Below are 14,453 nucleotides of genomic sequence, written 5' to 3' on the forward strand. Positions count from 1 at the left end.
CCCTTCTCCCTCTTCTGACAGCAGCAGCATAGCTAGCCAAAAGGGTCCGCGGCCAATCAGAGGCAGGCGGGCCACGCGGGGCGTCACCAAGGGCGGGTCTATGTCTTAAAGCGTTTGTAGAAAGAAATCACCCGTCTGTAAAACATCTGCCCTCTCCAGACCACGAATGCAATTTACTACGGTGAAAGAAATGCCCTCCTTTCCTCTCCTTTCCATTCCATACTTGAACTAATGTGTTTCGAAATCTATGCCGTACACCAGCATCTCCAGTAGACAAAGAGTGCAGGGTTTCCCCCCGAAAATAGCCGATCTACAAGCTCTCAACGTGTCGCAGCGCGACGCGTTGAGAGCTTGTAGATCTACTATTTTCGCTATTTTTGGGCCAAAAGTGCCCTCTTAGGGGATTTCAGCCCCTGCCTCTCTAAGGCCTCACTCAGACCTTTAATGCATTGCTGTATGCTTGTTGGATGAATGTTGTGTAGTGTCATGGCCGCCCCAATGCATTTCCAATGGGAGTCACATGGTTTGACACAACATTTGTGTTGTATGAGGGGGAGGGGCACAGTCGAAACACAGCCGAAAGCCATACAACAGCTTGTAGTCCAAAATGTGGATTACAAACCATGTGACTTCCATTGGAAATGCATTGGGCACTACACAACATTCATCCAACAACCATACAGCAATGCAGTAAAGGTCTGAGTGAGGCCTAACACTCTCTGCACGTGCTTAGCACTCTCTGCACTCTCTGCACTCTCTGCACCTGCACTTGACTGTGATCTCTGGTCTGTAAGTCACTCTGGGTGAGAGTGTTGTGCTAAATGCCTCGTTGTTCTCACAGGTGCTACTGATTAGCAGAGCTCTGTCAGCATTTAGCCATCACGTTTACGCATAATTACTTATATGCCCCATAGCTGCTCACGCACACATGGGACCTGAATGTCTATACTGTCCACATAATACAATACACGGCCTTAGTCAGGTGACCTTTAGTTTAGAGCAGGGGTCTTCAACAGGGGGTCCGGGACCCCTAGGGGGTCTTCAACAGGCGGTCCGGGACCCCTAGGGGGTCGTCTGAGTTACTACAGGGCGTGCAATATAGGAACGTCTTTTTCCTTTTTTTGTTTTTCTATTTTTTTTTACATAAACAATTTCAACCCTTGCATCCCTATTCTGGGGGGCAACATTAGCTTTAACATACAGTAGCAGATCTTGTAGATCTGCTATTTTCAGCAAAGACATTTTGTGTAGAGGGGGAACATAGCAAGTAGGCTACCAAGTACGCAAAGACGCGAGTGTTTAATGGATGCAAATCCAGCAAAAACGCAACGAAGCTACCTATGGAAAAGAAGTGGGATGCATTTTGGAGAGAAAGAAAGCCCAGAGCGATGTTTTCTGTGATTCCGAACGCATGTGATAGCCTACTCACTGTCTGCCTGCCTCTGTAATGTCAGCGCAACGCACACACACACACACACACACACACACACACGCACGCACGCACGCACGCACGCACGCACGCACGCACGCACGCACGCACACACAGGTGCAGACTGTGTGGTCTGTCAGTGTTCTTTAACCCATTTTGGCCTGACCTCGAAATTTAAAAAAAAAATTCTAAATCCTCCAGTTTCTGAAATAAATATTTTCACGATTTTTCAAAAATAGCAGACCTACAATAGCAGACCTACAAGCTCGTAACGCGACACTCGGTGGCGCGCTACGAGCTTGTAGATCTGCTATTTTTCAATAGCTAAATTATAACAATGTTTAAAACAGCAAAAGGGGTTCCCGCCCAAAATGGGTTAAATATCTAATGGTGTCAGAAGAGGTGAGAGCCGTGTTGTGCTGTGCTGTCTGTCTGTCACTTGACTGACAGTCATGTTTCACACTCTCTCTATCCTCGGCTCCGCGGGGGGGGGGGCACACAGGTGTAGCGGCTCAGTTGGTGCCATGCAGGCAGTAGTGGAAAGTAACTACGTTTATTCAAGTAAATGGTTGAAACAAAAAAAGTTATTCTTTTCATGTCCCGCATCTGTGACAAAAAGAACATTGAATGTCCAAATAGTCTAGTCCCTGATTATAATACGACCCCGTATTTTCCATTGGGAAAAGAAAACGTAGTATTTATAATAGGTCATTTTACTCAGGATAGTATCTGAGCATCTCATTTTCAGCAACGCCCTGCACATAGAAACGCACAGACAGACATGCACATTGAAACCTGGGAGCTGACCAGTACGACCACAGTCTGATACTGTTGTACTGGGAGCTGACCAGTACGACCACAGTTTGATACTGTTGTACTGGGAGCTGACCAGTACAACCACAGTCTGATACTGTTGTACTGGGAGCTGACCAGTACAACCACAGTCTGATACTGTTGTACTGGGAGCTGACCAGTACAACCACAGTCTGATACTGTTGTACTGGGAGCTGACCAGTACAACCACAGTCTGATAATGTTGTACTGGGAGCTGACCAGTACAACCACAGTCTGACACTGTTGTACTGGGAGCTGACCAGTACAACCACAGTCTGACACTGTTGTACTGGGAGCTGACCAGTACAACCACGGTCTGATACTGTTGTACTGGGAGCTGACCAGTACAACCACAGTCTGATACTGTTGTACTGGGAGCTGACCAGTACAACCACAGTCTGATACTGTTGTACTGGGAGCTGACCAGTACAACCACAGTCTGATAATGTTGTACTGGGAGCTGACCAGTACGACCACAGTCCGATACTGTTGTACTGGGAGCTGACCAGTACGACCACAGTCTGATACTGTTGTACTGGGAGCTGACCAGTACAACCACAGTCTGATACTGTTGTACTGGGAGCTGACCAGTACGACCACAGTCTGATACTGTTGTACTGCATGGGAGCTGACCAGTATGACCACAGTCTGATACTGTTGTACTGGGAGCTGACCAGTATGACCACAGTCTGATACTGTTGTACTGGGAGATGATCAGTACAACCACAGTCTGATACTGTTGTACTGGGAGCTGACCAGTATGTAGTAGTTGTATATATTTAATCCTGTAGATTTTATATCAGTGGAATTCATAATTATGAATTAATTATTCAAAAATCTGAATTATAAGTTTTCAAAATTAAGAGTCAAATCAATCTGAGTTTTCAAAATTAAGAGTCAAATCAATCTGAATTTTAGAAGGGGCACCAGTGAAATGAGCTTAGGAATAAGCACAAGATTAATTTGTATTTAACCCTTAAGTTTAAACCACTAATAAAATAATTAAAAAGATTATAAAATAATCTTTTATTATTTTATCTCAATAAATCTATGGAATCTGAAGGTAAGAGATCTTTTTCCATTACATAGCCTTTTTACTTTGCATGTGTCAAAAACCAGTAAGTTCAACTCTTGAGCAAATAATAGACTTGTTTAAAAATATGAATCAATTTATTTCCATACCTAAGCTATATACAAACTTAGTAGAATGGATCACAATAATCAAACGAATTCTTAAACAAAGGTTAATGCAGGTTCAAATAGAATTTAAGAAACAAATCAAATGATAATGAAATTATCTGATATAGATAATGTTCTTTGCCATGAACTTAGGAACTTGATGTAAATGCATCACTTTCCTGAGTGTTGGTTTGTTGAGAGCTTTGAGAGAGAGGCAGACTGGGGTCGTCTGTCTTCTGAGGGAGAGAGGTTGTGTGGCAGGCGGCAGGGGTTTGGATCGTCTGGGTAAATAACCCCTGAGCCTCTCGTTGTAGTGCCTTGGATTGCCTGGGATCGTCTGGGATGCTCAGGTCAGAGCGTCGGGGTTGGTCTGTGTAGCGATGTGGCCAAGACCCTCTCATCAGACATCCTTCTTTCTGGTTCCTTCTGGTTCCTCTCCTCTCCCTCCATCAGGGTCCTGGATCCTCTGAATCCCTCTGGATCCTAACCTATACTGGATCCTATCCTTATCCTGGCTGGGCTTCATCTGCCTCCTCATTATATAGCTCTCTTCGTTGTGCAATGCATGGCTCAGTTACCATATGTCACTCTCATTGCAAGATGGAGACATTGAGATGTCTTGTGACGCGAAGTCCTTTCAAGTTGCATTCCCAGAAGTTGTCAACATGTTGTTGTGAGGCAAACGTCTCTTTGAAGTTCATTTTGGGAAAAGGTGTACGCATGCACTTATCATGGCTTTAGATTCCACATAACACACAATCTGCAATAATTACATTTATTGTACAGTGAATGTCATATTTCCAATCAATGATCAAGGAATTGTGAATGAATGCTTTTATGACTGGAACGAGTGAGTGGAACATTCAAACATTTATGACATATCCAAAGTCAGGCTGTGATCTGTGGCGATGACACTTAATCCAACTGAATGGAATCAAGTCTTTATGGTACAAGGGTATCCCATGGGACTGAGTCTCTGAGTCTGTAGGGAAACAAGTCAATAGAATGTATATTTCCAATTAAGGCCAATCCTCTGGAATTGGACAGTTCTCAGTGTCTCAAGAGTGTGTACATTTGTGCACACAATTCTGCTACCATGGGCAGTTTTTGATCAGACAGTCAGTCTGATCTGGTCAGCATGGTAATGCTGACCATTCTTGAGGGTCAATAGGTCAGAAGACTCCTCTGCAGGCTATAACTGTCCGGCTCCTCCACTTACATGCACCGGTGCATGTGACGTCAGTATGGGAGAGAGGGATCACTTTATAGCTGGATATGATAGCTCAATATTGTGCTTTTATACCCCTCGTCTACTACAAATCCCCCATTTCACAATCAAAAGGTCAAAGGTTACTGATGATATTTTGATTATGAAAAGAAGTAGTTGATAAAAGCACAATCAATGAACTCAGGGAAGCAATAGATCATGTTAGCAAATTCATGGCATAAGAACATATCTCTATGCTACGCCTATAGTTTGCTAATGCTACTGATCCATAATTTAATTTCATTAATGAAAACATCCTGAGATTATAAGTAGACTTTTATTAAAAGGGATAAAACAGCATGCAGTATATTATGAACAATACTGGGGTTTTATTCTGAGTGTTGTTCTACCCTATAAGGAAATGGGGATTTCCTATTTTCACAGTAGTTGGAGTATAGGGGGACTACACTAAGTTTGAATAAAAGAAAGGAAAGAAAATAAAGAAAAGAAGGGAAGGAATTATGTTGACTGGTTGGGTCAAAGCTGAGAATTCTTCCCAAAACTTCTATAGGGAGGGGACTAAGGAGGTCACCTCATTCCTTGGGGTTCCTACACAAAAAGGGGCACCTGGTATACATGCAGCATGCAGGTCGGTGGCTATTTCAGTACTTGAGACCTATGGGGCATAGTGTAGGAGATAATAGTTTAATATTGACTGGTTGATCAGTTTCCACCCTGTAGGCTACTAGCTTATTAACCAGTGAATACAACAATTAAGGTCTCTATGAAGTTGACTATTTTGGGCGATAGGTAGATATCTTGAGAGCCAATAGCAACTTAAAAAAAATTGACATCCCCCAATGGCAGATGTCTCGACACGCGGTCTGTAAAACAGAGTTACAGAAAAACAAAGTTAACTCCGTTCAGTTTGCATTAATTCTAGTGACAGAGTAACAACGCGGTATTTGGGAGTACTATGTTACTTTAGCTTGATTAGTGCTAGTCTAAGGACTCATTTTAACAAAATAAAGCAGCATATCTCCTGTGAAGGAGATTCACAAAAGTATATGCAAAGACCCCCCAATTTAAGAGTTATTGGAATGCATGTCATAATATGCCAGCAGCTGTTCTGGCATATCATGAGGACATAGGGAGCCCAGACGCATAATAGTTTGCTGGTTTATATAAGTTAAAATGTTTTGTCAGTGAATCAATTTGACAGGGTAAAAATACCATAGTTTATAATCCCAAGTATTGATTAGCATAATAAAACAGGTTTTAGTTTTATTCTATTGGTTACTTTTTATTTATGAACTATCACTAGTAATTTAGCATGAGAGGATAGACTTCATTCAAGCATCAGACTTTAGTCGCCAGTTCACGGATCTTTCCGCAGGGGTACAGTTGGGCCTATGTTTATCGGAATTTAGAAAAGCATTCTTTTTCCGTCTTGATTGGACAGGTGAGCTCACAACTGCAGGGTCACTGGGACCTCCCTGTGGGTGAGACTGGTTGGTATACTTTTTCCAAGCCATCTCAATAAGATCATTATTATAAATTCGGTCAGCGACCGTTCTTAATTCACTGCTGGACATATTCTTGTCCGTGTTGTCTCGGACACTAGGTCTGATGCTTGTATCAAGTTGATTGAGAAAGAATGATTTAAATGATTGATCTTCTTCCATTTGAATAGTGTTCTGGCCAGAGAACCACGCTTTTCGCAAACGACTAAAGAAAGTGCTAGGACGTTCACCTTTCTTTTGTCTTAAGGAAAGAGCGGCAGATATTCCCTCCGACTTGTGGACTTGATATTCCCCAATAAGACTCTGGGACAGAGCATCATAATTTTCAACAACATCGGACGGTTGACGATCAATAAATCGTCGTACCTCAGAACCAGAGGTCATTACGATCAGTTGGATTTTGTGGTCTGTGGTTACACCTGAATAACCTTTAAGAAAGTAGTCAATATTTCTTAAATATCCAACGATATCGCAATTGTCAGATGCTGTTTCAAACCTGGGAATATGATGTGCTATTTTGTCTAATTTGTCGGTAGTCATATTTTCAAAAGGAACATTTTGGAGAGACACTGTGATGTCAGGTAAAACATCTGGTATGTCAGGTAAAACTTCTAAGGCCTCATGGACTGTTTTGGGGGCCTGGCCGGTCTGAATCTCAGAATTAACAGCTGGAAGTTTTAATGGCTTTTTAGAAATCTGTTGTCCTGTGGTTTCTTTTGAACAACCTTTACGAAAGAGGTCAATATCTCTTAACAACTCGACAATATTAATTTGATCAGATTCTGTTTCAAGCCTGGGAAGTTTTAATGGCTTTTTAGGAATCTGTTGTCCTGTGGATCCTTTTGAATAACTTTTATGAAAGAGGTCAATATCTCTTAACAACTCAATATCAGTTTCATCAGATTCTGTTTCAAGCCTGGGAAGTTGTAATGGCTTTTTAGGAATCTGTCCCTTAAGTAAAATAATATCTTCTTGTTGTTGGTTACTCTTAATCGTAAGTTGTTCATTTTCATGCTTTTGACTTTTAATTAAATCAATACTTTGTTTTAATTTAGCTATTTGAGCTACTGTCTCTTTAGTGAAGACATTAAAAGAGGTAATTGATTTTTGTATATCTTCCATTTGGACCTTAAGGTTTGTGTTGGTGTCCAGTACCATATTTAATGCAGAAATAAAACTATCATTGGTAGTCTGTTTATTTTGCACCTCCTCCACTTCCAAATGTGGTTGCTTTGAACATTCCTTTTCCAGTGTCAAAGGGCACGTGCAATCACATTTATCTTTGAGAACTGGAGAGGGAAATTGGTTCAAATCTTTAGAATTATCATTAATGTAATTCTGCGTTGCTTTCTCTAATGGTTTTGAATCAAGTGTTGTTAGTACAAATTCTGTGATTACTTTTAGCACATGAAGTACTTTTATAAGAAAGACCTTAGGGTATGATGATCCGGTGATAAGAATCATCATCACTAGAGGTGACAGAGACCATACCAATTCCATGACATTGGTATTTTGGGATAAGGCGTCAGCCATTTTTGTCTCTGTAACACAGGGAGATTGATTAGAGAATTAAGCAAGGATAAAGGTAATTTAACCACAACAAAAATGATAGGCCTTTAGTTAAAGAATTGCATTAATGCAATATTATTTGGAAGGGTCAACAAGCAAGAGTTAGATTGATCTAATCAATTACTTTGATAATTTTGACACACACTGACTAACACAGACACCGCAGAGAGAAAGGGAAGTCTCTTGCAGTGTGTGTGTGTGTGTGTGTGTGCGTATGGTATGTGAGTGTGTGTGTCTATGGCGTCCGGTGTCCCAGACAAATAGACCTCTCCTCCTCTGGGGGGGACGTGTATTAGGAACACTCACGTACACAATGGTACAGCCACAAATATGGCAGTCTGTAAGGGACGCGTGGTACACTCAAGATGGCGTTGATGGTTTGCCGTCTGGAGAGCGCGTCACGTGACTAGAAAGAATGTAAGCACACTTGGGTGTTTATAGCTAGCTGACAGTGGCTGTCACATACATTCTGTCCACCCTCTTTGCTGAGAATCAGAGGGTTAATTTTAAAAGCAGCTTTCGTTGGCTTGTAAATTAAGGAAAGCGATCTTTTAAAATGTGGAAGTACAAGGAGCGCAGTGGCTATCTGTCTTATCTTTACTTATACATAAATTAACCAACATATAATAAATAGGTTAGCTATGCCTATATTTATTAATTTACAGTGGTTTATTAGATCCTTTAAGAAGATTGGATCATATTGAAGGATTACAATATGAACAAATTGTATAAGGAGCGCAGTGGCTGTCTGTCTTATCTTCACTTATACAAAAATGAACCAACATATAATAAATAGGTTAGCTATGCCTATATTTATTAATTTACAGTGGTTTATTAGATCCTTTACCAGAGATTGGATCATATTGAAGGATTACAATATGAACAAATTGTATAAGGAGCGCAGTGGCTGTCTGTCTTATCTTCACTTATACAAAAATGAACCAACATATAATAAATAAGTTAGCTATGCCTATATTTATTAATTTACAGTGGTTTATTAGATCCTTTACCAGAGATTGGATCATATTGAAGGATTACAATATGAACAAATTGTATAAGGAGCGCAGTGGCTGTCTGTCTTATCTTCACTTATACAAAAATGAACCAACATATAATAAATAGGTTAGCTATGCCTATATTTATTAATTCACAGTGGTTTATTAGATCCTTTAAGAAGATTTGATCATATCGAAGGATCACAATATGAACAAATTGCTTATTTTGCGTTTTCACACTCTGGTATGTCAGTGGACACACGTTGACTCGATTTTGCGCAAAATTGATGACGGTTAGACTCGGATAGAGTCGGATAGATGAATGGCTCATAAGCTCTCAAGATAGACCATGCAGGGATCTGTGCACTCAGTTTTGTCAAAAATAACTGGGGCTGCACAGGTATTAAGTTACACAGGCTAAGACAGTCAGGCAAGACTTTCAACTGCCTGTTGACTTATCATTTATCTTTTAGGTTGTTAAGGTCCTAATTGGATGAGACGTCAAGTTCCAATATGTACCTTAACAAGTTTAATTGCTCATAGTTGAACTTACTGAAGGAAAAGCAACTAGTTGATGACACATCAGCAAAGCAAGGATGTTAAATTGGCCTCACTCCATGTCATAGTGTGGAGCCGATTTAACAAGGGTTTAAGGTTGAAATCCTATGTTGATTCAACGATATGTTGGCCAAACATGTACGGGGCATCAAATATGTTGAATCAACAATAGGTGGGCCTCACAGGGGGCACCAATATGTAGTAGTTGTATATATTTAATCCTGTAGATTTTATATCAGTGGAATTCATAATTATGAATTAATTATTCAAAAATCTGAATTATAAGTTTTCAAAATTAAGAGTCAAATCAATCTGAATTTTAGAAGGGGCACCAGTGAAATGAGCTTAGGAATAAGCACAAGATTAATTTGTATTTAACCCTTAAGTTTAAACCACTAATAAAATAATTAAAAAGATTATAAAATAATCTTTTATTATTTTATCTCAATAAATCTATGGAATCTGAAGGTAAGAGATCTTTTTCCATTACATAGCCTTTTTACTTTGCATGTGTCAAAAACCAGTAAGTTCAACTCTTGAGCAAATAATAGACTTGTTTAAAAATATGAATCAATTTATTTCCATACCTAAGCTATATACAAACTTAGTAGAATGGATCACAATAATCAAACGAATTCTTAAACAAAGGTTAATGCAGGTTCAAATAGAATTTAAGAAACAAATCAAATGATAATGAAATTATCTGATATAGATAATGTTCTTTGCCATGAACTTAGGAACTTGATGTAAATGCATCACTTTCCTGAGTGTTGGTTTGTTGAGAGCTTTGAGAGAGAGACAGACTGGGGTCGTCTGTCTTCTGAGGGAGAGAGGTTGTGTGGCAGGCGGCAGGGGTTTGGATCGTCTGGGTAAATAACCCCTGAGCCTCTCGTTGTAGTGCCTTGGATTGCCTGGGATCGTCTGGGATGCTCAGGTCAGAGCGTCGGGGTTGGTCTGTGTAGCGATGTGGCCAAGACCCTCTCATCAGACATCCTTCTTTCTGGTTCCTTCTGGTTCCTCTCCTCTCCCTCCATCAGGGTCCTGGATCCTCTGAATCCCTCTGGATCCTAACCTATACTGGATCCTATCCTTATCCTGGCTGGGCTTCATCTGCCTCCTCATTATATAGCTCTCTTCGTTGTGCAATGCATGGCTCAGTTACCATATGTCACTCTCATTGCAAGATGGAGACATTGAGATGTCTTGTGACGCGAAGTCCTTTCAAGTTGCATTCCCAGAAGTTGTCAACATGTTGTTGTGAGGCAAACGTCTCTTTGAAGTTCATTTTGGGAAAAGGTGTACGCATGCACTTATCATGGCTTTAGATTCCACATAACACACAATCTGCAATAATTACATTTATTGTACAGTGAATGTCATATTTCCAATCAATGATCAAGGAATTGTGAATGAATGCTTTTATGACTGGAACGAGTGAGTGGAACATTCAAACATTTATGACATATCCAAAGTCAGGCTGTGATCTGTGGCGATGACACTTAATCCAACTGAATGGAATCAAGTCTTTATGGTACAAGGGTATCCCATGGGACTGAGTCTCTGAGTCTGTAGGGAAACAAGTCAATAGAATGTATATTTCCAATTAAGGCCAATCCTCTGGAATTGGACAGTTCTCAGTGTCTCAAGAGTGTGTACATTTGTGCACACAATTCTGCTACCATGGGCAGTTTTTGATCAGACAGTCAGTCTGATCTGGTCAGCATGGTAATGCTGACCATTCTTGAGGGTCAATAGGTCAGAAGACTCCTCTGCAGGCTATAACTGTCCGGCTCCTCCACTTACATGCACCGGTGCATGTGACGTCAGTATGGGAGAGAGGGATCACTTTATAGCTGGATATGATAGCTCAATATTGTGCTTTTATACCCCTCGTCTACTACAAGTACGACCACAGTCCGATACTGTTGTACTGGGAGCTGACCAGTACGACCACAGTCTGATACTGTTGTACTGGGAGCTGACCAGTACAACCACAGTCTGATACTGTTGTACTGGGAGCTGACCAGTACGACCACAGTCTGATACTGTTGTACTGGGAGCTGACCAGTACGACCACAGTCTGATACTGTTGTCCTGGGAGCTGACCAGTACGACCACAGTCCGATACTGTTGTACTGGGAGCTGACCAGTACGACCACAGTCTGATACTGTTGTACAGGGAGCTGACCAGTACAACCACAGTCTGATAATGTTGTACTGGGAGCTGACCAGTACAACCACAGTCTGATAATGTTGTACTGGGAGCTGACCAGTACAACCACAGTCTGATCATGTTGGTCATTGAGCATCTTGTTGGGGGTTCAGCGCCTTGCTCAAGGTCACTTCAGCTGTAATTAAGTCTTAAGTGGAGCCATTCACTTCTCCACCCAGATTTGTTTCTTGCCGGTCTGCGGAATCGAACCGGGAACCATCCGGCAACAACTGCGCTAACCTTTAAGCCACCGCTGTCCCCCAAATTCATCAAATGAAGTGTGTCTTTGCTGTCTGCAGACGCTCAAATCAAATCAAATCAAACTTTATTCAAATAGCAATAGCATTCAAATATAAATACAACCAGCCGTTGACCAAAGTGTTGCACAGAAAGAACAAGGTGAAAAAGCAAGGTCAATCACCTACGCACTTGACAATACACATCATCAGTGACATGCAAAAAAAGAGCCCACTCACATTTGATTAAAAGAAAAGGACAATAAATCCGTCTCGAGTACGGATTTGAAAGCCTCAATGGACCGGGGCCGATCTAATAGTGAGGGGATTCCGTGGTAGAGGAGGAACGCTACGTGCTGCTTCAAGTTTTGTCTCTAGGGTAGACAGAACTTGAAAAAAGGGGAAGGAGAGGTCGCACAGCTCGTCGTCACGATGCAAAACAAATGTTTTATAAGGACCAATGCTTCGGCAACCAAATGCCTTCTTCAGGGTAAGCTTAGCTTAAGAAAATAGAATTAGGTTCAAATTAATGTATTCCAAAATTGATAGGGAGGCGGGAGCCAATGAAACGCAACTAAAATGTGTCTCTCCTCCAACACGTGTCCCACTGCAGATGAGAACGAACTAGGATGTGTCTCTAATCAAAAATGTGTCTAAAACGCTAAAATGTGTCTAAATCTCTAAGATGTGTCTCTAAAATGTGTCTAAAACTCTAAGATGTGTCTCTAAAATGTGTCTAAAACTCTAAGATGTGTCTCTAAAATGTGTCTAAATCTCTAAGATGTGTCTCTAAAATGTGTCTAAATCTCTACGATGTGTCTCTCCTCCAACACGTGTCCCACTGCAGACGGAGAGAAGCCGCCTGTGCTGAAGAACCATCTGGACCAGAAGCCCCAGGCCCAGTGGGGCTCCATGGACCCCTCCCGAATAAACAGGGGTCCTCTGGAGGACATCAACTCCCCCGAACAGTACGTACATACTGAATCTACAGAGTTGATTTAGTGAACCAAAATGCATTTTTGGCGGGCCTTGATGGCATCGTAATGGCTGATTTTACACTTTCTGAAAATAGCTGATCTACAAGCTCACGGCGTTGTTGTGAGCTTGTAGATCTGCTATTTGCTAATCATTTTGCTAATCTGCTAATTTGCTAATCTGCTAATTAACACTAGTACGTATACCCCCCTGTACCCCCCGCCCTCCTCATTTAGTCTACTACATCTCTTGTCAGTTTTAGACATAGAGGACATTTCCACCTGACACTAAATCAAGGACCCCCTGGGGTGCCCCCACCAGGCCCCCCAAATCAAGGACCCCCTGGGGTGCCCCCACCAGGCCCCCCAAATCAAGGACCCCCTGGGGTGCCCCCACCAGGCCCCCACAGCTCTATAAGTCCACGCATGCACGCACGCACACACATGCATGCGTGCGTGTGCGTGGTGTGCGTGCACGCACACACACCAGTGTCTAGACCACATGCCTCTCAACATGCCAAACAGTTGCTCCGCTGGTTGCCTTGGCAACCAAGTCTTTGCAAAGAATAGTTTTTTGGGGGGGTTCCAGTCCCCCCCCACACACACACAGGCAAGCACACAAACATACACGCACGGGTGTATGTATGTATGTATGTATGTATGTATGTATGTATGTATGTATGTATGTATGTATGTATGTATGTATGTATGTATGTATGTATGTATGTATGTATGTATGTATGTAGGGCTTGAGGGCATAGAGGAGGGACGGAGACAGAAGACACATCGTTGCAAAAAGGGGGACACCAAACTAGTACAGAGAGAGAGAGAGAGAGAGAGAGAGAGAGATTGAGAGTGAGTGAGTGAGTCTCTCGAAGGCTTACGTAAGCCAGTGATTTACAGCAGCTCTGAAAATAGACGGGGAGGAGAACGGAACAGAGGTAGAGGAACACTCGCAGCTATTCCCACATGATGCCGCATGAATGTTTGAGTATGAGATGAAGAGAGAGAGAGACAGAGAGAGAGACAGAGAGAGAGAGAGACAGAGAGACAGAGAGAGAGAGAGAGACAGAGACAGAGAGAGACAGAGAGAGAGAGAGAGAGAGAGAGAGGGGGACGGACGGACGGTGGTAAAAAAGGGAGATGTTTGAGCTACATACAGAGCTATAGAAAGGCAAAATGCGTCAGAGAGGAGAAGAGGGAGGAAGTCAAATTGTGCCTGACGCGATTTATACTCTTTTGGAACTGTACGGCATAGATAGACACGTACAGTATGTCCAAAATATACATGTTATCACGTCCCAGTAATCGGATACCGATTATCCTCCGAGGCTCAATGTTTGTGCGAGGCTCCATGTTTGGGTTTACACAAACACTCAAAGCTGGCCATTCATTTGTCAATGGCATTCAATGTTTGTGTTAAGACAATGTTTGTGTTTACCCAAACCCTCAAAGCTGGACAAAAGAGAGGCTAGCGCCCCTCAAAAAAAATGAAAGAGAAAAAAAAAGAGTATAAAGAAGATTACTTCTTCCACCACTCAGGAGGACCAGTGATATTTCCAAGTTCAGCCCTGGTGAACAGAGTTCTTAAAGGAATCTACCACTGGGATGAACAGTCATTTACACAACTGGCATTTCAGTTATGTAATTGGCTTGCATATGGCTGCTGGTAGCTAGTGGTGAGGTGCAGTGCAAAAAGCATGAAATGTTCTTTTTCCTTTATTTTTGTTTTGTCAG

At 41.8% G+C, this 14,453-nt stretch overlaps 1 protein-coding gene across 1 annotated transcript in view; it reads left to right on the forward strand.

Annotated features, from left to right (window-relative positions):
- Positions 1-12,744, forward strand: part of gabbr2 (gamma-aminobutyric acid (GABA) B receptor, 2) — a gene marked incomplete at both ends in the record, with an annotated part of 420,874 nt that extends 408,130 nt beyond the window's left edge. Inside the window, 1 exon segment of the mRNA XM_079522984.1 lies at positions 12,590-12,744. Within this exon segment, the coding sequence (XP_079379110.1) occupies positions 12,590-12,744 (155 nt within the window).
- Between the last annotated feature and the right edge of the window lie 1,709 nt (positions 12,745-14,453).

The sequence above is a fragment of the Electrona antarctica genome (genome assembly GCF_951216825.1).
Source record: "Electrona antarctica genome assembly, chromosome: 15".
Taxonomy (NCBI): Eukaryota; Metazoa; Chordata; class Actinopteri; order Myctophiformes; family Myctophidae; genus Electrona; species Electrona antarctica.